Below are 25,515 nucleotides of genomic sequence, written 5' to 3'. Positions count from 1 at the left end.
TTTGTAAAATTTGCCAAATTTATATATATCAAAAGCTAGAAACTCCGTCCACATAGTACTGAAGCTCTCACACAATCATCCCAAGTGGAAATTTTGAAATACTCCTTATACAATACATCAAAAGATATGGGGTTTAGCATTTTAGGGAAGGTTACAAGTTGATACTAGTATTTAGCCCAAATCAAGTCCACAAAAGACACACCACAAAACATAGCTTATGTGTGAATGTGCCTCAATGTCTTAAAAGGCATTCTAGTTTGTTCTCCTCCTATCCGATGTGAGATTTCTTATCGATAACTATGTTTCTTTTAGAAGTGGTGCCTCTTCAAATTTGTCTTCACCAGCTGCTTTCAATTGGCAAACTGAGATTTGGAGACTTCCTATAGCCCAAAAGATCAAGACGTTTCTCTGGAAAGTGATTCAAGGAGCCTTGCCTACAGGCAGCCAGCTTATCTCCAGAGGCATTGACATCAATCCTGCTTGTAAAAAGTGTGGTGAGCTGGAGTCGATACACCACGTTCTCTTTAGCTGCAGGTTTGCTAGAAAAGTTTGGGATTTGGCACCTTTTTGCAGGTCTTTTGATGTTGATAGTATCCAGGAGGTGAAAGGAGTGACTCGTGGTAATAAGTGTATCTGCCTGCCACCAGTGGGAATCTCCTTTACCCCTCTGTTCCCCTGGATTGCAAGAAACCAAGATGTGTTCAATCTCAGAAGTTTTTCAGCTGAAGAGACCTTGCTCAAGGCGATCAAGGAAGCTGTGGAATTGGAGTTAACCCACCGGACTCATGAAGTCTCTCCGGGAGTGAATGAGTTCACTCTTTGCAGAACTTGATGACAGCAGGTTTGGGATGGACGTTTGCATCCTCTCCGCTGGACTACACAAGGCGGCACTCGGCGATCTGCACATCTGTTGCCTCACCCCTTATGGCGGAAGCTCTCGCAGTTCGTTCTGCCCTCACAACTGCAAGGAGTCTACTGATTTCACGCATCAAAATTGAGTCGGATTGTAGTGTTTTGATCAAGGCGATCCACACTAAATCTATGCTCGCTGAGATCCATGGTGTGCTCTCTAATATTTTATTATGCTCTGCTTCTTTCCAACTTTGTTCTTTTAATGTTATTCCTAGGACAGCAAATCGTGTTGCTGATTCCCTAGCAAAGTCTGTGTTACAGTTGTATGCGGCAAACATTCTCTAAGTTTAATGAAAGTATTTTGTTCAAAAAAAAAAAACTATGTTTCTTTTCACAAATTCATTCCTACTTTGTGTCGTATATGATCTATATTGCAAGACTTCAATTTAAACAATGAATTTAATTGACTTGATCTTCATGATGTAAATATATATAGCGTCCTAAGCTGTGATCTAACACTATGCAATTAGTGAGGCACATAGGATTATCCTAGAGATCACAACTCTTATCCTATGATAGGAAGATCAATCTCAAGTGAAAAACACTTCTGTATATATAGGGCCACTAAATTAAAGTACCAGCGGAGCTACCAAGAAACTAGCTAGAGCATGCGTTGGATGAAGAAAGAGTTGCAACTTCTGATGGGCCATAAATTTTAAATTATGGGCCTCAATGGGCCTAACAGCCGAGACAAATCATTTTCTGCCATATTCTTTTCTGGAAGAATTATTTTGGGAGTTCCTTAAAATTAGAATTGATAAACTTGGAAAACGAACAAAATATCCTAGTAAGGTTAAATAAAATTTAAACTAAATAACCATGCCACGTAACGTACAAATAATCAAATAACTAACAACTAAAAAATATATAAGTAAAACCAAAAGATTTACACCTAGGGTTCTTCACGCTGAAGAAAGCAAAACTTTGAATCCAATCGGTACTTTCAGAAAAAAAAGACAAACACACGAAGAACTCTGATATTGTCTACAAAGGTACAACAAAGATCTATAGCTTTATCTTAGTTTTAAAATTCTTTTACAATACAAGAAAAGAGCTTCTGTTTTTTTTGTAAGGTTGAGATTATGCAGCTTTTTATAATATACAAATGTTTTTTTTTCTTATTCTTCCCCAACTGTAAGAAAGTTTCTTACATTATTTTTTTACAGCTACTAAAACATTATAACAAGAAATTAATCCTATATTGTCAAACGATTTTTTGTTTTCTTTTTAAAAATTCCATTAGTTAAAACTACTATTCAACTAAATAGTAACAAGAAATTTGGATTTTGAAAGCATTTTTATCACAGATTTTAAGATTTAGCTTCTAGAATCATATATCAGAGATGTTTTTGTCACCTGGCTATGGCTAGCCAGAATCTGGTTCTCTTCTCTCAGCAACATCTCCTGTTTGGACAAGATCAAAAGGTCATTAGTTTCTAATAAGTTCTGAAGCTATCTGAGCATGATCCTCATCCAAATGGGTAATTCATCCAGGGAGAAAAGTCGAATTTGATCACGAGCTAATAAGTGCCTTTTTTGGTTCTAATTAGGGTTTCATCTAAAATAAAGCCAAGAATAAATCAGGAACAGCTCGAGACTTGGTTAAAGGATCAGCATACCCTACAATATGGCTTTGCCAGCAGATAAAAACCAAAGCACTAACCGTTTCTTGAAGGGACTTCACTTCCTCCATCATTAGTTCTGTCTACAACAAGACATTACGGATTATGTCAAGACAACTCTTGTCAATCTAACTAAACAAAGGATTTTTGGGAAGGTTGGTTTGATCACTTAGTTAGCAGTATAGATACCTTCTTAGCTCTAATTACGGACAGAGCAGTCTCGAGCTGTTCCTCCATAGAAATTAGAGAATCTACACTTACAGTATCGACATTTGGTTCTTCAAGCTTGCTATATTCATAAGTCGCCAAAAAAAAGAAATATTTTTCATCAGAAGAAGAGGGAGATTAAGGTGTCTTAGTGCTAACCTTTGGACTATTTCTAGTAACTCCTTGTGTGGAAGATAATTCCGAATTTTTTCTGCAAGATCCTGCACATGGAGAAAACGAAGGGAATGGTCAGAGAGATTGTGAAGTTCGTTGAGTTATCTCAGGCTTGAGCAGTGCTTCTATCCCATCATAACATCAAAAACCGCATCTAAAACAAGTTTTTATTGATGTTTAGCTAACTTACTAAGGCTTTAAGTTCATCAGCACGTTGTATTTCATAGCGATCAATGATCTTTGACATGCTGGAGATATCATGAACAAAACAACATTCATTAGAACCAATAATCTACACAATCTTTTCAAAACTACGAATTAGATATAGCATCAATAGAGGACTTAATAATGGATATGAATTCAAATTATGATTATGACTATTCAATCCAACTTCAGCCTAGTATCAATGCAATCACACATAGAGTCGCCCGAATCTACAGGGAACTGGAAGCAAAATGTTTGACTATATGATATCAAGATCATCTTCAGAGAAAAAGCCAAGAAAATGGGTTTGGCTTTCTGGGAAGGTCACAACTCTTATCCTAATTGGCGTTGCCCATGATATATTAACGCAATATAATATAAATAAAAGCTGCCTAAGAATTCACTTTATACGTTTTTCGTAACATCTTAAGTTTTGAATTCAACATCAATCACCAAAAGAAAAAAAAAACTAAAGAGTGTGCATAAGATCAATCTCAAGTCAAAATACTTTGTATAGTGCCACTAAGTTAAGGTATAAAGGAACTACCAAGAAAACTAGCTCTGACTAGAATTCGACAATTGTAAACTGGAGGCAAATAGAAAAAAGATCCTAATAATTCTATATATAGTATGTGCATTGTTACAAATTTAACATATATACTTCCATGATCAAGCTTGTTGGTGTTAACATCAAGGCAATGAGAAGAAGCTATACATTACATTTCCATTTTCTAGTTGAGAAGTAGTAGTTGAGATTTCTTCTAGATAGACGAATGTCAAAAGGTCATGTGGTTAGGAATATCCACAACCAAAGTTAGAAGACTATTAAATTCATTGAAGAATCATACTATTTCACCTTATCGGTAGAAATCGATATCTACTTAATGAATCTACTACGCTACTGCGACATATATATAGGTGGTCGTAGACTTAGTTATAGTTTTGAGTTACTTTACCAAAGAATCCCAAACTGAATACATTGCAAGAGCAGAAAAAAGGGGCACAACATCTTGTGCCCGTTAATCTATAGAGATATATATTGTGAATGGTGTCATAAGCACACAACGAAAAGGGTTAAAAGGGTAAAAATCTATGTCCGATTATAGATAAGTAATGTAGCATGTGTGGCAAACATCAATGTGGAAAATTATCCAAACCCTACAATCAACCTGCAAAATCAACTATATAGACCTTTGAAAGGTACTTAATCGACAAACCAATAGAAGAGAAATTAAAAACAAACAGTCTAGACTACAATACATTCCGGATCAGTAATTCCACAATGTGGTATCTAATTTAAACGAAAGACTCTTGGTCTATAATCAATCTATGTACTCTTGGTATCTAATTCCGGATGTGCATTGCAATATTGGATATAAACCAAATCTCAAAATTTAACAATAGACACATTGTTTCAAAAAAAAAACAAAAAATTGAATCTTGAAAGTTGAAAGTGAACAACAGATGAATTAGCGATTACTTGAAATTTCAACATTGAGAATGTATCACCACCACGTGTAGAAAAAATTCTTGAATCACATGCAATATTAAATTTTGTAAAAATCAAAGGTAAATCCTTATTTGCAAAAAAAAAAAAAAAGCAAGAAACAAACACCAAGAACATATCTTGGCCTCCACAATGTTTAATCTGAAATTAGGTTTAAGCTAAAGCATCAGCTCTCTTCTTAAAGAAAAAAAGGAGGAGATCTCAGTTGATTTGAAGGAAACAAAAAAGCCCTAGATTTGAAGTTTCTATATGGGGAAAGCAAGTAAACAAATTAAAGAGAATAAGAAAAAAAGGCACAAAACTCGAGTGAGACCCATAAGAGGAGAGTAGCTTACTTGTCACCGGAGGCAGAGTTGTAGAGTTTTCCGGAGCCGGAGACGACGAGAACAGCGATGGAAGATTCACAGAGAACTGAAAGTTGTCGAGCTTTCTCGATGAGACCTTTGCGTCGTTTGGAGAAAGTGACTTGTCGACTGCTTTTGTTCTCGATTCGCTTGATCTCGACTTTTCTTCTTCCCATGGCTTCTTTCACCGATAAGGATAATGCCCTAATTTGATCCTACTCACCGGAGGAGGAGACCCACAATGTCTTTGCTTCTTTTTATTCTTCTTTTTTGCTTCGTTTCTCTCTCTCTTTTTTTTTTTGTTTTTGAACTAGACAAGTCACTTTGTTTTTGTTTTGTTAAACGAGAGAGAAAATAATAAGTGGAAACGGTTGCGTTTTTGAAGCGACGAAGAGGCACATAATTTAATTTTAACACTTGTTTAACATTTAATCCAGTCGGTTAGACCGGTCCGATCATCATCCCCACCGAACAGATTGGTTTTTTAGCGAGGTTTATTTTTGCCGGCGGTTTTAGATTATTAATTTTGTTCATATGTTTTGATATTAAAAACTAAAGTTAAGGTTATCCATTTCGGATACAATTATCGAAAAGTAGTGCTTGTGAAATATGAATCGGGTACGGTTAATTTAAAGATTTCAATTATTCTTTGACGTAAACTTTTAAAAGATGGCTGGATAATTTTTTTTTTTTTTTTTATAAATTCTTAAAAAAAAAAAAAAAAAACATCATCCTCCAGATACTCCAAACGATCCTAACCGTTTTTATTTGGCGCATGTTCATATACTCTCCAACGTTTGTTCCATACCAATTTGGAAGACCTCGCCCATAATAGCTTTGATCAAAAAATTTCGCTCCCAACTAATTACCTCTCTAATATTACATAATGGTGAAACCTAAATTATGCACATATACATATAAAATTTCCGAAAAAAAAAAAAAAAAGAGTTACTCGAAAAGGTAATTTGGGCATCTATAGTGATCCAAATTACAAAACCGTCTAGTTTTTGAGTTCGGATTTGAAGAAAATTACGTTCTAAAATATATATATATACCCGCTCAACACTTAAGAACTTACATCTCTAAAGTAGATTTTGATTAGTTCTTCTGATCAAAATCAAAATCTCTACAGTAGATTTCAACTAATCTCACCACTAGTTGACCGAGTTGCCTCGGCCTCGACCGCGACTCGTTCTCAAAACTCAGTTAGGTTCCGCAATTTCGATGTTTGTTCCCTAACTGAATCATAACTGACGGCGTAAACTTTCGGCTTTCCAAAACGACGACGTTCGAGAATCGTTGGGTTTTAGGATTATGCATCATCTTAAATAGGCCCACTATTACATATCTAACAAAGGCCCATATAACTGAAACTCGCTTTCGTTGACCAAAACGTTTTGTGACCTAACCTCTCCAATTCATCGGGTCAAACGACTCGGAAGCTAACGCTTTGTCTCAATTCGGTGGGTCATATATTGTTGTCGAACACAAGATGCCAAAATGGTTCTGTGAGTAAATGTTTCAATCTTGAATTAATCATATGATGGTTTGCGGTTTAATTTAAGAGCTTATGTAAATTATGCTTACATAAAATGTTTTCACTACTTGAAAGTTGAAACAGCACACACGCTTGAACTTTTGTAGATTTTGTTTGACTCTCCCAGGTCATGGCTCATGTCCCCAGGTCTAATAAAAAAATCTAGAGAGAAGCTCACGTGTTGGCTCCTTCTAGGTTTTTGATGATTATTTAAGTTCACGTGTTGAACTTTTGTAGATTTTGATTTTTTTGATTTAGTAAATGTATGTCCAACAATCAACATAAGTGGGTTTCTCTTAAAATGATAGAAAGTGAAAAACTAGAGTGCAGCCACTTGTCTAGGCTTTTTCTTTCAAGTTGGTAATGGTAGGGAAACATCAATTACATATTTGAATTTTTTTAAGAAACTAATAATATGAAATATGAATAAATGGAATCTATTGGTACAGAACCAAACACTTGCTTTGCTTTTGCTTTTTTATTTTTTTAGTCTTCTTTGTTTAAGGGCCCAGAGATTCAGCGAAATAATTGGTTTGGTCCATTGATGCGTTCCATTGTTGATACCTTTGTTCTTTTGTGCTCTCACAGTATCAGTTTCTTTTCATAAATTTATTGCTTACCTCATGTACCATTCACTGATTCTTCAATACTTTATCCCACTAAAAATTTATCAATTACAAAGTTTGATGTAACAAAAAGTTCTTACATTTGTGGGGCTGTGTGAAATTTTAATCATTTAACTTTGGAATTGTACTCAATTATGTGCTTCAGATCAAACTAATAATATTTTGGTATCTTTGGAGTTTCTATTTTTTTTACTTATAATAGGGTTCTCGAAGAGAGAGTTTCTGTGGAATGATACAATATATTTCTCCAGCCAATTGATTTCACTAAAAACAAAAAATTAAAAGGTGAGAGGCAATGAGGAAATAGTGAGATAAGACAGTGCAGCTAAAAGAAGGAGGCTTATGTGTCGAAAAGTTTTCGGACAGTTTGGTGACGCATTCATCCATTACATGTCCACACTAACTTTTGTCCTGTTCCTAATGCTTATGATATCACATTTTTGTTTTCTTCTTCTATATAATCAGTGATAGCCTGATTCAATCTAATCCTGTTTGTATAGGATCCGGTTCTGATTTTGTTTGCTTATGATTTGATATTAAATTTAAACCTGATTTTAAAGAAAATCGATGAGTTTAACCGGTTTGGCTTGGCTAATCCAGTTCACAATGATCTAGATTTATACAAAACCGGATCAGACTTTACAATGATACATTTTTTTCAAAATTGGTAAATTCGATTCACATATTGTTGGTCCATCATAAGATCTCTATTATACATGTGATAAAACTTGCTATATATAGAAGTGTTTTGGATTTTTTGATCCGCGAGGATCAAGGATGTATATATATATATTGGACTGTCTGACTATATACACTAGTATGAGTACATCTAATCCATACCAGTTACTATGAGTTTTCTTTCACAAGTGCAAAACTGATAGGACTACTAAACCGAAAACTATATTCGTATTGACAAAATTTGATTGTTTTGGTTATATAGGTGACATTGAAATTTTAAACATAATTCACTGTTAAATTACAAAAACACTTGCAAACTGTATCCATCATATCCAAGATTGAAGCAATAAATAATTTAAACTATAATTTTGGGCATTGATTGAATAAGGGGCCAAAATGGGGGTATGAAAGTCGAACTTTGTTACGCAATCTCGGATTAAATGATTGTCTTAACTCTTAATTTTTTTTCTTCTGGAGGTTCATGACTTACACGGTTACACTAATATGATTACCTATATATATATAAAAGAAAAAGAATTATAATTTGCCAACTAAAGAAGGTTATAAAAATAAAACAAGATTATCTCTAAATTAGATTCTCCCATTCTTTTTCTTTAAATAACTTGTGTTCTTCTTCTCTTCTTCTCTTCTTCCTCCCCTTTACCTTTTCTCCCTCTCTCACTTCACACTTCTTCTCCTTCTTAGAGAGATAGATAAGATGGTGTTAGGTAAGCGTCATGGATCACTGATCAAGAGAACAACAAGCATGAAGATGATCACACTCGATACCCCCACGATCTACGACGCATCTCAGCCGTCCGATCATCTAACCCTTCATCAACATCCTCATAATCCGACGCTGGTGATGGCTACTAACTACGATGATTTCTTGAAGACTTGTAGTCTCTGCAATCGAAGTCTCTGCCATCATCGTGACATTTACATGTATAGGTGCGATTTTTATGTATTTTTTCTTTTATAAATTTCATAAACGTACGTAATTACCCTTCACATAATTTGAAATGATGTTTTGATCAAGGTTACATATGTAATGGTTTTGATGAATATTTTTTTGTATGTAATGAAAAAAGTTGTTTTGTATCGTTTTTGTAGAGGGAACAACGCATTTTGTAGCTTAGAATGCAGGGAGAAGCAAATTAAGCTGGACGAGAGAAAAGCGAAAACCGGCTTCATATCATCGAAGAAACCAATTCGTATTTAATTCGTATCTACAACGATAACGATAGTCTTTCCTTATGAGTAAAATGAATATGTTTGCGTTTTGTATAAAAGAATGATGGAGATTATGAGAAACAAATAGAAGATGAGAGACTAAATGCTTGTAGTGATCATATATATAATAATGTGACTTCATAATTTATGAACTTTAAGAGTAATAATTTTGAATTTGTTTTGTTCGTGTGATTTGTTTCTTTGTGAGATGTGTAAAATTATGTAATGAATTATCAATGTTGATGTATATTCAGGTGGTCTTACTACTTGTCGTAACATATAAAGATATATAGTAAACGTACTCTGATTTTATAATATCAGATGGACCGATTCTTAAATGTAATTAGAAAATAGAATTTGTGATAGTGATCAGTTCTGAGAAATTCTATAAATAATTGTATCGAATATTGGGTGACGAAAACCAAAAGATTTTCCTCTTTATTAACTCCAATTTCCAGTTGGCCGGCTAAATTCCCCAAATATATATATAAAAATTACAAGAAATAATATTCTTCTTTCTATAGAATTATTATTATTATCAATTTTCATGAAATAAAAAGTATATCTATCCATTCCGAAGATATAACAATCTACTAAATGTGATTACGACTTAGCATACAAATTAGGCATTAATTCGTACTTATATTTCAATAAACCAAACGACGATATAACTTAGAGAATAAAAGAGGCAAAACAACAGTGTATTCAATATTGGTATGTAACTTCAAAACGAGAAAATACACTGTAAAGATATTATCAAAATGCAAGTTAGAGAGTTTCCAGATAGCCGAATGCTTTACCTAAGGTGGACCATTTGAGTTTTGGCTCACATGTTTTATTCGCGATAATTTTGCGGAAAATCCTTTGCCGCTGATGATAAAAACCAAAAACTATCATCTAAAAACTATTTGAAACCCCACAAACCATGGCCAAAAAATGGACCTGAAAGGTAAGGCCGAAAAGAGTGGGCATACTGAAAACAGGCCTACAAGAATTGGGCTTATTATGTCTACATCCTTGTAGCCTTTTATGTAAGAAACTCCTGAGTGTGCCAATTTTGTATAATACTTTTTCAGGTGTACTAGTATCAGTGATTTTATGACACAGACCATAAGTTTTTTTTTACCCTTTTTTTAATATGACAAATTTGGTGGGTCCATTTTAAAGATTTTGGAGTTTGATTCTTGATAAGATCTTTGGATCTGGGAAGATCAACGCTTGTATCACTCTTCAATATTATTATTATTATTATACGGATCATCGTATTGCAATAAACACTAGAGTTAAATTTCATTGGACTAACGAAGATGTGCACCAAGTCATGATCTATCTAGTCCACACATGTTTTAAATAACCCTCTACTGTTTATTATTACACCTATAAAGTTAAGAAGTGACGAAGTGTTGTCCTCTCGAATCCTCCAATGGATAATCTATGACCACTTACGAAGATCCCGAATCTTACAACTATCAGTAAGAAATACAAAAGTAATGTGTTATGGATTTTACATAAACTATTAGAATATTTGATCATCGTCCATCATAAGTATATATAAATACTGACTCTTTTGTTCCATCAAACATATCAATCAGCAAAACCTCATCTTTGATTTGATTTTGTAAGCCAAAGAAATGGGTGTCATGGAGAAGAAACTTCGTTCACTAAAATGCGAAGTGAGAATAGTAGAAGCAAGAAACGTAGAGATCAAGTCACAAGCTAGTACTCTGTTCGTTAGATTCTATCTCTCTGCAGGACACAAGAGAAAGATCGAAGTAAACACGAGAGAGATCTCTTCGAAATCAGATCAACTCATGTGGGATCAATCTTTTGGTCTGGAGTGTCAAGGGGACGAAGCAGCTCTCCAAGAATTGAAGCAACAGAGAGTTGTTTTCGAGCTACGGAGGAAGAAAACACCGTCGTTTCTTAGGAAGTCATCAAGATCTGAGGTTGTGGGGAGAGGAGAGGTTTCATGGGAATCGGTTTTCGAGTCGCCGGGCATGGAGATTGAGAGATTTGTGGTGATGGGTGAATCGAAAAACCAGGTTTCAGGAGATGAAAAACCTATGTTGTTGAAGATAGCTTTAAAGGTCCAAGCTTTAGAAGAAATGGAGAAGATTTTGATCAAGAAAGACAAGAAAACAGAGAAACTTTGTTGTGTGTGTAGTAGTAGAGATTGTGGAAGTTGTAACTGCTTAGATTATGAAGCTTTTGCTTTAGCTTGTGCTTTAGATTGCATTTAAAGAAAGAAAAACAGATATTGATTCAAATTAACAAACTCAAAACGTTCATTGATAAATAGTTGCAGAAACCAGTTTCACAACTCTCTTATTTAAAAACAAACCAGGCAGTAAGAAGAAGCGGGGAAATCAAGATATTGAACCAGTTTCAAGCATCACCATGTCCGAGAAGAGCAACAAGCATGTCCTCATAATCACCAGAAGTGTCTTTGGCGATAGCACGGTCCAAGGGAATGCTATTCCTTCGCTGGTATTCCTCTTTGATGCGTTCCATGTCAACTTCAGTTCTTGTAGTCACGACTCGGGTTAGTCCCCATTCGTCTGTTCCCATTTTGTTGATTGATAGACGCAGAACCTTCTCAAAATGCTTCTCAGGGTATGTCAAACATGTGATTACAGCTCTTAGTAGTTTCAGGTAGTCATTGTCGTCTGACTCTTCCTTCAAGTTCTGCAAAATTTCACAACATAATCAGATGTCTGAACAAGACTATATAAGAGAAAAAGTGCAATTGGTAGTTAAGTTAACCTTGTTAATGGCGTTTCCGTACTCGTTGTTGTAGTGGTTTAGTGTTGCGCCCAGCTGTGCTTTGCTTCTTGTTGTCAAGATTCTGATGAAGTCATCGTCGCTGTAAGCTTTCTCTGAGACCTTCTCGTGAAGTATCTTAGCTTCAGACCTTGCAAGCATCATGTTCACATCGTCTCCTTCATACCTGAAAGTGCTCACAAGAGGAAGCAAGAGCTAGGCAAAAAAAAAAAAAAACAGAGGATACACAAAGATGTCAAAATATGTGTCAAATAACAGAAACAAGAAGACTCTGTTTATTGATTGATTATCTACCTTACGAAGGTCACCAGATGTGTGTTGCGCGACATCTTCCTCGAGTGATTTCTTGTATCGAGCTTGGTACGCTTGCTTGACCTTGAAAAGCTCAAGAGCAGGCCTTGTGCAAGCGATTTCAACAAGAACCCAATTGTTCTTGGTGAACATTTTGGTGGATTCTTTAGATAGATAAGCATCTCTCTCTGCTGGATCAAGAGTCCACAACATCACAGCTCTCTGTTACAAAATTCACCAAATACAGTTTGACAAGCCCAAATCAGTCACTAGAGTATTTTCAAAGACCCAAAAGAAAGAAAGAAAGAAAAAGAGTTAAAAAACCTCAAAGTCACTAGAAAGCTCTTTGTCTAATGCCTTGAGAAGATCCTCATTGTAGGTAGCGGCATAAACGCTGCGGATTAAGCTGCGTTGTGCTGCGTTCCTGTGTGCTAGAATTGATATGATCAGCTTCTCGTTGGTACCCCATCCTGTTTCAGACCAAACCCAACAAACAAAACATTTTAAGACATGTCTCATGTCACAAATCTCCCAAGGAGAACAAAAGCATTTGAACACAAACAAGTATGATTGTGGACCGCTAAAGAACAAAAAGCAACATACTTTCAATATAATCAACCAATTAGGACATCATCGGACTTTATATAATATAAGAAGATATGATCCTGATCTTGTGGTGAGGGAGAACAGAGATCAGGTCAAACAAGATTAAATCCCTAATCACCAATGTAGTTGTGACTAAATCAACAAATACATAACAAAAAAAATCGAAGAAACTTAACGATAAATTATGGAGTGTACTTAAGAAATCAAAAGGACCAATCTTTTGATTAACGAAACAGATTACAGATTAGATCGTAGTAGAAGAAACTAAATCTAGATCAAGTACTGATGAAAAGAAAAAAGAAAAAAGAGAGAGAGAGAGAGAGAGAGACCTGAAAATGCCTTGTGGAGTTGCTCAGCGTCATCTTCGGGACGAGGAACATTGGTTGGGACTTTGAGAGACGCCATTGTTGGGTTGGGATCAGTCTTTAACTCTTTAAGATCTCTCTGTGAGTTTCTTCTGCTTGTAATGAGAGACGCAGCAGACGCACGTCGTCCTGCTTAAGTAATGTAACGGGAATCCCAAAATTATTTAAGTTATTGTGAGCATTTAATAAAAATAATAAAATAATTGAATATGGACATATTCTTCTAATAAATATTTGACAGCTGTTTGATTTTTTCCCCTTTTTAAGTTTTAACAGCTGATTTTGATGAAAAGGGGAAATAATTTTTTCCCCTTTTATGCTAAAATTAATACAATATCTCAATTGGGTTTAATGTTAAATGAATCAAAGCTGAAAAAGATTATGAAGTAATCCAAGCAATTAGGCAAATTTTTTCTTTCAAAACCAGGCTGTAATGAAAATAAATAATTCAAAAGAGATATTATACCAAATCAAGTTAAATTGTTTTAAAACTAATAAGTGCAATTTGAAACTAGTAATAAACAAGAAACAGAGAATACGAACCGTGTCAAAATAAATGCCTCAACACCCATAAATTGACTCAACACCCATAATGTGATGTAAAACGTGGGTTGGGACTGTAACTTATGATTCAGAATGTGAACGGGCACATTTGCCTATGATTTTCTCAAGAATAGGTCCAAAGTGAAAGTATTTTTTTTTTTTGTGTTTACAAAATACTAAGGGAAAGCGATGACGATGCTGATGATGAGTTCACACTTTACTTAAAAATCATGATAGTGGAACAGCTATACTTAGAGAAACCGATGATCCATATAAAACAATACATAAGAAAACGAGATTTTCATTTCTTAATTTATCATGTTTGTTAATAATACGAAAGCGATAGAGGATTCACGTGGTTGGCTCCTAAGCTAAAATCTTAAGGGGAGCAGTTACTTCGTCTACTCTAATTTCATAAAATATAATTTCAAGGAAAGAAAGTCCATACACGAAATTCCATTGTACAATAAAAAAAAAAAAAAAAAAACTTCACATGTTTACCAAAAAAAAAAAAAAAAAAAAAAAGTCCATACACGAGTATTGAGGTTAGGTCATCTGTCTTTTTGAAATAATAAACAGGAATCTGAAAACTTTATCCACAAATTTTTAAAAAAAACAAGTATAAGCGATATAAAAAGAAAGCAAGAAGACGAGGAGCGACTCCGCTGGGGATCGAAACCAGAGATATGGTTTCGTAGACCAGCGCCTTATCCATTGGGCCACGGAGTCTTTCTTGCTTAACATATGTGTAACTTAATATTATATTACAACAAGTCCTGCGCTGTGTAACAAACAAACCAAAACGAGTAGAAAAACACATTGCAGAAAGGCCAGACTTTGTAATAAAACATGTTCGGATTCATCAAATATAACGTCTAAGAAACTGAAGTATCATCTAGGGTCCAACACTTGTGTAAAACACACAAGAACGACAAAACATGCAGAAACTTAGGTACAAATGTAGGCATCGTGTATCACTTTGCAGTAACTGGAGATCCATGGAATCTTCAGATAGAAATGGCCGAAGCTTTTATTCATTGATCCCTCTAGAATATAACATCACATAAACCATATCTCTCTGTAGAAGAATTAAACCTTTGTAGTGTTCTCTTATATTCCATTCTTAGGGAGAATCTACTGAATCTGATCCAACCTTAGCAGCAGCAGCAGCTTTATCCTCTTCATAAGCTGCAACATGAACTCCAAGAGCCGCACGGCCTGACGGATCAAGATTCTTTGACCAAGTTGCATCCCATTCCACAGCTTTCGCGGTACTGCAAGCTATACTTGGCCCTCCTGGTACTGTCGCCCTTGCAGCACTCTGCTCAGGAAACACAAACAAATCAGTAGAGTAGACAAGTTTGGATGAGAATTTGAATATCCAAAGCATATTATATTACCTTAGGGAAGAACTTTTCGAAGATGGTTCTGTAGTAGTAAGCTTCTTTTGTCAGAGGTGTGTTATCAGGGAAGACAAAGCTGGCGTTCGACAGCATAGTATCAGAGACCTTTACCAAGAAAAAGGAAATTTATGTCAAAAAACTTTCCAACATTTATCGGAAAAATGCCTTAATAAAAGACCTTTCTTACATGTTTGTTTGCATGATCTTTTAGACCATCAATCCAGCTATACCCAACGCCATCACTAAACTGTTCTTTTTGTCTATACAGAATATGCTGAATTCACCAGAAGATGAGGAATTTCGTTAGACCATCATATGTGTAATCTAGAGAGTATATCGGAAAAAATTGCGGAGAGCTACACAAACAGGTTTTTATTTGCAAACACACCTTTGGTAGATAAGGTCGTTGTTCATCATCAAAGGCATTGCGTAGCACCCACTTCTCGATCCTTCCGAGATCAGGCTTGATCATCTTCCACTCTGGATCAATGCTCATTGCGACATTCAAAAATTCTTTATCTAGAAAAGGCACACGAGCTTCGACACCCCACGCAGAAGTTGATTTATTAGCTCTCAAACAATCAAACTGGTGGAGAGCCTTGATCTATAAGTGGATCAAAGCATAAACAAGATTCAATAAGGGACAAAAGCAGATCAGCAAGATAAGTTCATGATCTGATGACAAGGAAATACCTTTCGGCATGTTTCTTCATGAAATTCTTTCTTGTTGGGCGCCTTATGGAAGTACAAGTATCCCCCGAGAATTTCATCAGAACCTTCCCCAGAAAGAACCATCTTTACACCTAAAGATTTAATTTTTCTGGACATAAGAAACATTGGGGTGCTAGCTCTGATTGTAGTCACGTCATAGGTCTCAATATGGTAAATGACTTCCTCTATCGCATCTATCCCATCCTGGAATTATCATTAGAGAAAGATATTAAGCCTGTCTATTTTGAAAAACATGAATGATAATGAATCTGCTTCAAGGAAATTTTATACCTGAACAGTAAACTGAAACTCGTGGTGGCGTGTTCCAAGATAGTCAGCAACTTCTCTGCCAGCTTTAAGATCTGGCGATCCCTGAAAAAAAAAAAAAAAACAGAATATATAGTTAGAATCTCGAAGGCACACATCCTTTTAAGAAATCTGATACTAAGCTTGAATTTTTGATGACCTGCAATCCGATGCAAAATGTGTGCAATTGTGAACCCCATTGACGAGCAGCTTCCGATTTTTCCAAATGGCGTAATGCTACTGCAGCAACGAGAGACGAGTCCAATCCTCCAGATAGGAGAACTCCAAAAGGCACATCAGTCATAAGTCTCTTTACTACAGCCTGAAAAAATGTCAAAATAAAGAACCACATTCATATTTCCAAAAACTGTTCAGCAACTGCAATACAGTTGCAACAAGATTGAACATTTTGAAGAGAATAAATCTCCAAACATACCTTCTCGAAAGCATTGCGCAGAACTAAAGGATCATATGGGGTTGAAGGAACCTGCTCAGAGTACCACGGAGGATTGTACCACCTCCTAAGCCCTCCTACAAGAAAGCAGTAAAGACATTTCATGAAACTTCTACATCGAAAAATGCCTAGAGTTTATTACAAAAACCCACCAGGATAGACTAAATGCGTAGTTGTTTAATGGAATACAAACCTTGTTTACTTGAGTAGATGTGGCCAGGAGGAAAAGACATAAACTGTTCACAATCATCACTAAGAGCTTTCATCTCGGAAGCAAACCAGACAGAACCTATAAAGGATTTAATTAAACATTAGAAAAGTAGTAGATTGGAAAAGATAGCATAAGCTTAAGCCTTATTGAAGTGAATTGCTTAGGAAAACGTTAGATCATATACCATCAAGACCCCATCCAATGTAAAGTGGAGTGATACCAATGGCGTCCCTTGCAGCAATAAAACTTTTGTCGCGAGTATCAAGAAGGACAAACGCGAACATTCCATCCAACATATCTATAAATTCCTCTCCATGTTCTTCATACTGCACGACATAAAATTCAACAATAGAGATGCTCAGTTACATTTCACAAACTGGCAAAATTCAGATCTATGCAAAAAAAGTCCAAAAGATGGTAATCCAGAAGCAACAATTCAGTGTTTCCCCAATTACAGACACTTACAAGATGTGCAATCACTTCACAGTCACTACCAGTACGGAATTGATGAGACTTTAGCTTTTCACGCAAAATCTTATGGTTGTATATCTCTCCATTGACCTGACATCATTAACACATTTCAGATGGTACTATTGACAAGCAAGCAACAAGGGTCTAAATTCTCCATTTATTAACACATGATACTAATTGACATTGTTTCAAAGACAAGAGAGAGTACCGTGACAGCGACGGTCTTGTCTTCGTTATAGAGAGGTTGGTCTCCAGAAGTAGGGTCAATGATGGCTAAACGCTCATGAGCAAGATAACAATCTTCATAACAATGGAGTCCACTCCAATCAGGGCCTCTATGCCTCAATCTACACAAACAAAAGTAACCAATCAAAACATCAAATCGGGTCTATATATGATTCATCAATTGAGTAAACGCACACATTCCCATAGAAAAAGTTGAAACCTTTATTCCAATTTATAAACGATTCGTCAGGAAAAAGTTGATGGAGAAACTTTTTAAAATGGGTGATTGATTGATTCAATGGAAACAGAAGAGTACCTGCGAGAGAGTTCGATGATACGAGAACGTTTAGCTTGAGAGTTGTCGATGCAACCAAGAACAGCGAGAATCCCACACATTGTGTTAGTGTGGCAACGAAAACAAACAACAATGGCTTCTCTGAGAGAAATGGATTATTAGAATTTATACGGCCGTTGATTTTGACTATTTATGATGATTTTTAACCCTAATCTTTTTAGTTACTCTTTTTTGTGATTGGGAGAGATTCATATCATCATTGTCACAAGGTCCATTGGTTTTTTTTTGTCGATTATTTGGATTAGAACTTAATAACGTTTTGGCTGGCCTTTGGCGTTACGAAATCACGGATTGAACGAATGCAACAATGGCTCAATTGTATGGCTTTTACAAATTAAACCTGAAATCGCATTGTCTCAATCTGCCACATTGAAAGGAACAATCAAGTTGTGATTTTTCAAAATAAACATGTTTTGTCACAGTGTTACTATGTATTAGGAAGTCCATGTGCTTGAAACAATGAACTTGTAGATTTTTCATTATGATTTGTATGTCTCTCTCTCTCTCTACTTGAATGAAACAATTGTCGACTACTTTTTATCCAAAGTTCACAATTTCAAAGATTTGTTGAAGGTATAGTCCAATAAATGAAGCAATCCTATTCTACTATTCTTTGTGAAGAATGAAAAGAGAAACATACGTCTAAATTTGACTAACAAAATTATCTCAAAAATTATGTAAATTTTAAAGAATTGAAAAGATATATCATAGCTGTATTCCTCCTCAATTTTTCCTCCAAATGGGTCAGCAAGAATTTGTCTTTTTTTGTTTTAAGTACAAAATTAGATGGTGTTTTATTATTTTTTTCTAATCTAGTTTTGGCAAAGTTGATATGGATAATCTTGTAATTTTTCCAAAAAAAAAAAAAAAACTGTTTTCATACTTGTACCACAAATACGACGTCGTTCTTGTGGTTCATCTGTTGAGAAAACGACGTTCAATGTAGAAAAAGTGATAAAGCGTCCTTGAAAGCGCAAACCCATTCTCGACCCAAAGATCACCAAAGCGAAGACGATCTTCTGGATTCTCGGCGGCCGGAGATTCATGGCGACGGCTAACGGAGCAAAGAGTCCGTCGAGTATGGGCCCTAAGGTTTTGTTTTATTCCATATTGCTTACTCTTCAGTACGGAGCCCAGCCTCTGATCTCCAAACGCTGCATCGGGTACGATCTCTGGCAACAACCTATGCCTCTAAATCCCTGTTGTTGGTGACAGTCTCGTTCTTATTCTGTAAATTCGTGCGCTTTTATCTGGAAATGCGAGATTTGGTTGTAGTTAGTCTTATGTAGTGATGGAATTCGATTTCTGGCATTTGTTTTGTTGGCTTTTATCGATTCAGTCTGCGAATTATGCTTCGGGATAGTTACGGAAGCTTACAATTTCGAAGTTATGTGCGACGATTGTGATGTATTCTCGTTGTTCCTGTGAGAAAAGACGATGATCTTTGTTAAACTAAGCCATGTCCGACTATCTAAAGTGTTTGAGATGAATTTGAATCTACTAGTTTGCTACATTGGTGGCTTGAAATCATAGTGTTTAGTTGTTCTTTTTAGTTTTTCAGGGTATTATTTCGTTTAGTTTAGTACTTGATGTTGAGTTACTATGGCAGATTTCGAACTCTATGCTCAAATAATGAAGCTAAATTAACAGAAAAGTGCCATGGATAGTTAGAACCTAGCAGGCTTGTTCACTAGTCCATTTTTTTTGTTTCTTTACATTTAATGGATTGTCTCTATCTTGGTTTGGGCACACCGCATTCTTTACTTGGTACGATATCAGTCTCATTATTATTGTTTTTTGCAGGAAGGACGTTATTGTTACTTCATCTGTTTTGACATGCGAGATTGTTAAGGTATCGATTTTCTCCTTTCTACTTTTGAAAATTTTGCACTTTTGAAATACTGTTTCTGAAAATTCGCATGCTTCTGTTGTATGTTCTTTTTCTTTTTCAGGTCATGTGTGCTCTGATTCTCATGGCAAGAAATGGTAGTTTGAAGGGATTATCAAAAGAGTGGACGTTGATGGGATCCTTGACTGCATCTGGACTTCCTGCAGCCATATATGCACTGCAGAACAGTTTGCTGCAGATCTCATACAGGAATCTTGATTCCTTGACGTTTTCAATTCTGAATCAGACGAAAATCTTTTTCACAGCATTTTTTACATTCATAATTCTAAGGTAACATTCAATTTTCTTGTTCTTATGGTCTTGTTTTTGATTGAATGCTTGAAATTTTGAGTTTGTGGGGATTTGTATTTTCATGAGCTAGTGCCTACATCGCATGTGAATTAGAGATTTGTAGTGTGATTGCCTGAATGGCTTTATTTTGGCTGCTTCTCTGCTCTAATGTGATACCTACCATTTCCATGAAGCTGCTCCATGACAGTAGGAATCTTCTTCGAATGATTTTATTAGATAAGGCAGCTGTTGATACTATCAGATCAAAATATTGAAACGCGCTTCTCAAGAATTTTACTTGTTTTTCTCTTATAGCTATAGTCTTTTGAGGAAATTGTGACGAATTCATAGTTGCTCGATGATATTCAGATATGGTGATGTTTTTGCTTGAAAAGTGTTTAACACATCATCTCGAATGACATCTTGTAGGCAGAAGCAATCAATTCAACAAATAGGAGCCTTGTGTCTATTGATCATGGCAGCAGTCCTTCTAAGTGTTGGTGAAGGATCTAACAAAGATTCAAGTGGCATTAATGCGGATCAAAAGCTGTTTAATGGAATTATCCCGGTCTTGGTAGCCTCAGTGCTCTCGGGTTTAGCCTCTTCTCTATGTCAATGGGCTTCTCAGGTCATCCAGAGTTTAAATGTCATATTCCTATAAAAAAATATGTAGTTCAAGTGATACATAGCCTTACCGTCTCATTGTTACAGGTCAAGAAGCATTCATCATACTTAATGACGGTTGAAATGTCTATTGTTGGAAGCCTCTGCTTATTAGTAAGTACCCTTAAATCTCCAGATGGTGAAGCGATTAAAAGATATGGCTTCTTTCATGGTTGGACAGCTTTAACACTGGTAATAAACTCTCTCGTTAGTTATCCTAAAACGATTCTGTTGATAGAAAACAGTTAATTCTGATTGTCTGTGTACGCACTGTGACGACTGTTCTTATAGGTCCCAGTAATAAGCAATGCCCTTGGTGGGATTCTTGTTGGCCTAGTTACATCACATGCCGGTGGTGTAAGAAAGGTAAAACAAATAAACCTCCCAATCTGATATTACACAATCAAAAGCTGAGATATATAATGTCGTTGTTTTGGTATTGCAGGGATTTGTGATTGTGTCGGCATTACTTGTGACAGCGCTACTTCAGTTTGCGTTTGAAGGAAAACCGCCATCATCGTATTGCCTGGTTGCTCTTCCTCTTGTGATGAGTAGTATCTCACTGTACCAGAAATATCCATGCCTTGACAAGAAGAAGAAGAAGGTTTAAGAAGAAGATTCCATTCACAGAATAGCTGCTAAAAATTCAACAATGAGATGTCTTAATTAATGCCATTAGTAGTAATTAACTAGATGATGATAGTGAATGATTCTTGGAGCATTCAAAAGACATTGTAGTATATTTACATTCGAAGATGGAATGAGTCCAATTGTGATCATATGTAAGGCCTATAATAATAGGCCCATAGCTTACGCAAATCAACCCAATATTAAAAAGCACATACAGTTTTGAATATAATTATATAATTGGCGGTACCAATATAAACGCGATTTTCACCATTCGATTCAATAGCCAAAAAAAGAGGCGAGGAAGGATGGGAGATTTAGGGAAGGGATACAAGCTAGTGTTCTTGGGAGATCAAGGCGTAGGAAAAACGAGCATCATCACTTGTTTCATGTACGGTAAATTCGACACCAGTTATCAGGTTCGCCCATCGGCTCTTATCGATTCCAACAACGCTTCTTATGCCATGTTTTTTCTTGTCTTGTTGTTTATGATGCATCATCATCGTCTAGACAACAATTGTGCCTTGATTCGGTGTTTCTGAGGATCTTAGACTCATAAATTCTTCAAATTTGATCGATTCTCTGTCCTGTATATACCTCTTTTCTTTCGATTCGGAATCAATCAAATAGTTAGGGTTTTTACTTTTTTTTTTTTAAAAAAATTGCAGGCTACAATTGGAATAGACTTTTTGTCCAAAACAATGCGCTATGAAGATAGGACTTTTCGTCTGCAATTGTGGTTGGCTCCATAACGATCTCAGTAGCATTCACTCAGCTCCTTAATTATTATAGCTAATGAAAATGTCTTGAGATTTGTTGTTTATGTTGAAAGGGATACAGCAGGACAAGAGAGATTTAAAAGCCTAGTACCAAGTTATATCAGAGATTCTTCTGTTGCTGTTATTGTCTATGATGTTGCCAGTTATGAGACTTTATTACTCTGCTCTCTATTTAAGTAGCATTGTGAAACCACTCATCTTCTTCACTACTTCTTAGAATGGTTGTAATTCTTATATGTGCAGGTAAGCAATCATTTTTAAACACCTCCAAGTGGATTGAAGAAGTTCGTGCAGAAAGAGGCAGCCATGTCATTATTGTTCTTGTTGGTAACAAAACCGATCTTGTCAATAAACGGTAACACAAAACAACCCATTCAAATCAAATCAAAAGTTAATTTCAAAAAAAGAAAAACATGTGATTGATTCAACAACAGGCAAGTTTCAATAGAGGAAGGGGATAATAAAGCTCGTGAGTTTGGAGCTTTGTTCATGGAGACTAGTGCAAAAGCTGGATTCAACATTAAGGTAAACAAACACACACACAAGGCAATGTGATAGAATATTCTGTGGAGTAAAAACAAACTTAAGTTGGTTGTTGTTTTTTGAGTGCAGCCTTTGTTCTGTAAGATCACGTCTGCGTTACAAGGAAACGAGGCAGTTTCTTGGACGAAACCAGAGGATTTAGTGGATGTGAATCTAAAGCCATTGATCATTTCATCTCAGGCAGATCATCAACAAGAAAGCAATTGTTCTTGTTAATGAAGACATTATACTTACAGACTCGAAATTTTTGATAAATCCTCTTTTGTTACAATGAAGAACTTTTTGTGAGTGTGATCTAGACTAAAAATGTCTCTGTAAACATCGGTTCTAACTTATTAAAAAAATAATTTAAGGTTTCTGATGGGAAAATCTCTGTAATTTGCTACATTAATGATAAAAAAAAAAACTCGAATTATGTTGGTAAGCAAACCCTCGTTGTGAGAAAATGAATGATGACGTGTCAACAATTTTTATCATGGTCACCAGAAAATAAATAGAGAAGAAAGCGCTTGTCACTTTTTTCAGCAAAACCTTAACCTGAGAAAATTTTGCTCTGCGGCTCAAACGATGTTAGTGACAAAGTGACTGTTGAATCAAATCTCATTTTGTTGTTGGCTTTAATTTGTTCAAATTTCCGATCTCGACACAGTTTTATTTCGTTTTAAGGATCATCACAACGATCGATTTTGTTTCTCGACCTTTGTTCGTCTGTTTCTCTGTTTGAAAAAAAAAAGAAGGGTTTTTAGGGTTTAAGCAAAAATGTGATCCGTGATTTTGCTTGCTTTGTTGCAGATTTCCGGTGATGGGTTTCAGATCGGTTTATCAATCTCTCACCGAGTTATTTCCACAGGTAAAGCTCTTCTAAATCATTATCTCAAGTTTTAACTCAGGATTGTTGTGCTTACAAGGACACTGGTTTGTTTCTTTGTTGTTTGTTGTTTTTTCATGAAATCAAATTTAGTGTAATTACTATATTAGACCCGACAGCGAAATCAAGAAAGCTCTCTGTATTTAATGTTATTATATAGTATGAGCAATGATTGATCAAGAACTCTCACGTGCTATATATACATGTTGCTGTTGTTGAATAGTGTCACATTGTTTTTATACATTACAGATTGATCCAAAGATTCTAAGAGGTGTTGCAATTGAGCACCAACATGATGCTGATGAAGCTGCTTCTCTTGTTATTTCTGAGATTTTTCCTTTCTCTTCCCCAAATTCCACTCAACCCCGCAACAAGAACAAGACCAAGATCTCTGATAATCCCCCTAACTTGAAAGGTATACTTGTTCTAGTCTCTGATTGATATTTTAGCACCATTCTCTTTTAATACTGCTATAAATGCTTGTTGGAATTGCAGTAGAAGGTGACGATGGGAGTTTGTCTCTGTCTCAATGGCTTCAACCATCTAAGCTTCCACATAGTTACCTTGCTTTGCTCAACGAAGAATCTACACCTGATGTCAAACCTCCTCCCGATTACGTCGTTGAGAAAGTGGTTCTGCCTAGTCGTGGCTCTGCAGCTGGTGTAGGAGGAGGAATCCGAACCATGTACTCTTCTGATAACATTGGTGGTTCTTCCTTGGTGAAACCTTCTATTCGTGTACAAAGCCGCACCAACTATGAGCTCTCTGTAAGCATCTCAAAACATCTCTCTTTTTTTGTCTTTTCCTTCAAATTTACATCCTTTGGCGCATCTTTTATATCAGGGAAGCAGCAGTAAGGCTCATGTGGGTAGACGATCCTCTCGCAAGTCTGCGCAGCCATGGTCCCCAGACTACTCTCAGGTCAAGTTTCATCACATTATTAAAGTATTGTCTGATCTGAAAAGTCTCTTGTTTCAGGAGCTAACTTCTGTTTATTGTATCAGAAGCTGAGAAGTTGGAAAAAACGGAACAACAACCGTGACTTCTCACAGCTCTTTGGCAATGACAGAGATGTACCCTCGAAGAAATCCAACAAAAACAAGTACAGATGTTATACCAATGAGCGTGTAAGTATCACCTGTGATGATTCCATCTATTGTTTGATGTTATATGAACCATTGGTTCTACGTTTTATCAGGAGCGCAGGCAGAGAATTGACGATAACATCAAGGCATTAGGGAAATTGCTCCCACATAAAGTTGAGGTAACATTGTTAGAATTATATTTTTCCAACTAGATCTTGTCCACATATAACTCATGAGAGATTGAATCTTAATTGTTGATTTATGTGATCTTGTAGGGGGATAGCCCTGGATTGACACTGAATGCCATTGTTGATCATGTTAAGCTACTGCAGCTACAGATGAAGGTATTGTCTTACTTCTCTTATCTTTTCTCTTCTTTCTCAACTTGTTTATTTAGGGAAAATAGGTGTGATGGAGAAAGCCAAATCCAAACCAAAAGCTCTTAATCTAAAACCTGACATTTTGAGTTATTATGGATATAGGAATTAAGTCGAAGCAGGCTGGGAGAACCAGTATCTCATCCTATGACATTCATTGAGGTAATACAATAATGCATCTAAAGCAAAGATAAATGATATAGTAATGTGTTTGTTTCTTAGAGTGAATGTGTTGTTTGTGATAGGGATACGGTCACTACATACATCACGAGCAGACGGTGACAAAATCTCTGGAGGAAGTAATGGAAGATATGCTTACAAATGACTTGGATGCTGCGGCTAACTTGTTGGAGAGCAAAGGACTATACTTAATGCCTTTGTCCTCAGTCCAAGGCTCCTGCTGATGAGTAATCAACACACATGCCTCTTCTAATCTGCAAATCCCAAACACATGGAATCAAAAACAAAGTAAAAAACCTTTACACCAATCTTATGTTTAGTATAACAACTAGGAGATGGAATCTTTTTGTCTAATGAGAGTATCAGATAACTTCTTATCATGTGATATCTTGTGATATCTTCCAAATTCTTATCATCAACCCCAAATAGAAAATGTATGCATTTTATG

General features: G+C 35.9%; 8 protein-coding genes across 15 annotated transcripts; 5 read left to right on the top strand and 3 right to left on the bottom strand.

The window, feature by feature from the left end:
- Window positions 1-91: 91 nt before the first annotated feature.
- LOC9302721 (agamous-like MADS-box protein AGL27) lies at window positions 92-5,448 on the bottom strand. Of its 6 annotated transcripts, none has more exons than XM_021033629.1 (7): window positions 4,962-5,448; window positions 3,106-3,163; window positions 2,901-2,962; window positions 2,724-2,823; window positions 2,576-2,617; window positions 2,269-2,316; window positions 92-2,044 (listed from the first exon to the last, which is right to left on the bottom strand). In XM_021033629.1, exons 1-7 carry the CDS (start codon window positions 5,144-5,146, stop codon window positions 1,937-1,939), a joined length of 603 nt encoding a protein of 200 aa, XP_020889288.1. In that variant the 5' UTR covers window positions 5,147-5,448; the 3' UTR covers window positions 92-1,936. The 6 variants fall into 6 exon arrangements, 5 of the variants coding, with proteins under 5 accessions (XP_020889288.1, XP_020889295.1, XP_020889306.1 ...); XM_021033636.1 differs by having other exon boundaries at window positions 2,724-2,790; window positions 4,962-5,447; XR_002333588.1 differs by having other exon boundaries at window positions 2,033-2,044; window positions 2,576-2,613; window positions 4,962-5,308.
- A 3,000-nt stretch (window positions 5,449-8,448) lies between these two features.
- On the top strand, window positions 8,449-9,313 carry LOC9302720. The gene is made up of 2 exons (XM_021023224.1): window positions 8,449-8,762; window positions 8,925-9,313. Exons 1-2 carry the CDS (start codon window positions 8,530-8,532, stop codon window positions 9,031-9,033), a joined length of 342 nt encoding a protein of 113 aa, XP_020878883.1. The 5' UTR covers window positions 8,449-8,529; the 3' UTR covers window positions 9,034-9,313.
- Window positions 9,314-9,934: 621 nt separating this feature from the next.
- On the top strand, window positions 9,935-11,307 carry LOC9301012. Its single transcript, XM_002866601.2, has one exon. It carries the CDS (start codon window positions 10,676-10,678, stop codon window positions 11,282-11,284), a length of 609 nt encoding a protein of 202 aa, XP_002866647.1. The 5' UTR covers window positions 9,935-10,675; the 3' UTR covers window positions 11,285-11,307.
- LOC9301011 (annexin D2) lies at window positions 11,286-13,234 on the bottom strand. Its single transcript, XM_021029191.1, has 5 exons — window positions 13,052-13,234; window positions 12,441-12,586; window positions 12,120-12,338; window positions 11,808-12,020; window positions 11,286-11,729 (listed from the first exon to the last, which is right to left on the bottom strand). Exons 1-5 carry the CDS (start codon window positions 13,125-13,127, stop codon window positions 11,430-11,432), a joined length of 954 nt encoding a protein of 317 aa, XP_020884850.1. The 5' UTR covers window positions 13,128-13,234; the 3' UTR covers window positions 11,286-11,429.
- A 1,232-nt stretch (window positions 13,235-14,466) lies between these two features.
- On the bottom strand, window positions 14,467-17,898 carry LOC9302719 (asparagine synthetase [glutamine-hydrolyzing] 2). The gene is given in 14 exon segments (XM_021029134.1): window positions 14,467-14,762; window positions 14,764-14,951; window positions 15,031-15,138; window positions 15,221-15,307; window positions 15,422-15,637; window positions 15,727-15,948; window positions 16,036-16,116; window positions 16,211-16,372; window positions 16,487-16,581; window positions 16,698-16,793; window positions 16,900-17,041; window positions 17,181-17,276; window positions 17,395-17,533; window positions 17,728-17,898. Coding segments are annotated over 14 exon segments (1,734 nt in total). The 5' UTR covers window positions 17,808-17,898; the 3' UTR covers window positions 14,467-14,740.
- A 776-nt stretch (window positions 17,899-18,674) lies between these two features.
- On the top strand, window positions 18,675-21,387 carry LOC9302718 (CMP-sialic acid transporter 5). The gene is made up of 7 exons (XM_002866600.2): window positions 18,675-18,929; window positions 19,570-19,618; window positions 19,719-19,945; window positions 20,375-20,573; window positions 20,657-20,800; window positions 20,900-20,974; window positions 21,054-21,387. The coding sequence occupies exons 1-7, from the start codon at window positions 18,811-18,813 to the stop codon at window positions 21,216-21,218; spliced, it is 978 nt and encodes a 325-aa protein (XP_002866646.1). The 5' UTR covers window positions 18,675-18,810; the 3' UTR covers window positions 21,219-21,387.
- A 67-nt stretch (window positions 21,388-21,454) lies between these two features.
- Window positions 21,455-22,928, top strand: LOC9302717 (ras-related protein RABH1a). The gene is made up of 6 exons (XM_002866599.2): window positions 21,455-21,654; window positions 21,904-21,974; window positions 22,068-22,156; window positions 22,258-22,369; window positions 22,449-22,539; window positions 22,627-22,928. Exons 1-6 carry the CDS (start codon window positions 21,544-21,546, stop codon window positions 22,771-22,773), a joined length of 621 nt encoding a protein of 206 aa, XP_002866645.1. The 5' UTR covers window positions 21,455-21,543; the 3' UTR covers window positions 22,774-22,928.
- A 90-nt stretch (window positions 22,929-23,018) lies between these two features.
- Window positions 23,019-25,464, top strand: LOC9302716. Of its 3 annotated transcripts, none has more exons than XM_021029163.1 (10): window positions 23,023-23,259; window positions 23,350-23,407; window positions 23,675-23,840; window positions 23,921-24,192; window positions 24,269-24,346; window positions 24,430-24,552; window positions 24,624-24,689; window positions 24,786-24,854; window positions 24,993-25,049; window positions 25,133-25,464. In XM_021029163.1, exons 2-10 carry the CDS (start codon window positions 23,360-23,362, stop codon window positions 25,289-25,291), a joined length of 1,038 nt encoding a protein of 345 aa, XP_020884822.1. In that variant the 5' UTR covers window positions 23,023-23,259; window positions 23,350-23,359; the 3' UTR covers window positions 25,292-25,464. The 3 variants fall into 3 exon arrangements, with proteins under 3 accessions (XP_020884827.1, XP_020884822.1, XP_020884816.1); XM_021029157.1 differs by having other exon boundaries at window positions 23,060-23,126; XM_021029168.1 differs by having other exon boundaries at window positions 23,019-23,407; window positions 23,924-24,192.
- The last annotated feature ends 51 nt before the right edge of the window (window positions 25,465-25,515 follow it).

The sequence above is a fragment of the Arabidopsis lyrata genome (assembly GCF_000004255.2).
Source record: "Arabidopsis lyrata subsp. lyrata unplaced genomic scaffold ARALYscaffold_8, whole genome shotgun sequence".
Classification (NCBI taxonomy): Eukaryota; Viridiplantae; Streptophyta; class Magnoliopsida; order Brassicales; family Brassicaceae; genus Arabidopsis; species Arabidopsis lyrata.
Note: the sequence above shows the minus strand (reverse complement) of the source record. Positions and strands in the feature narration are given on the sequence as shown.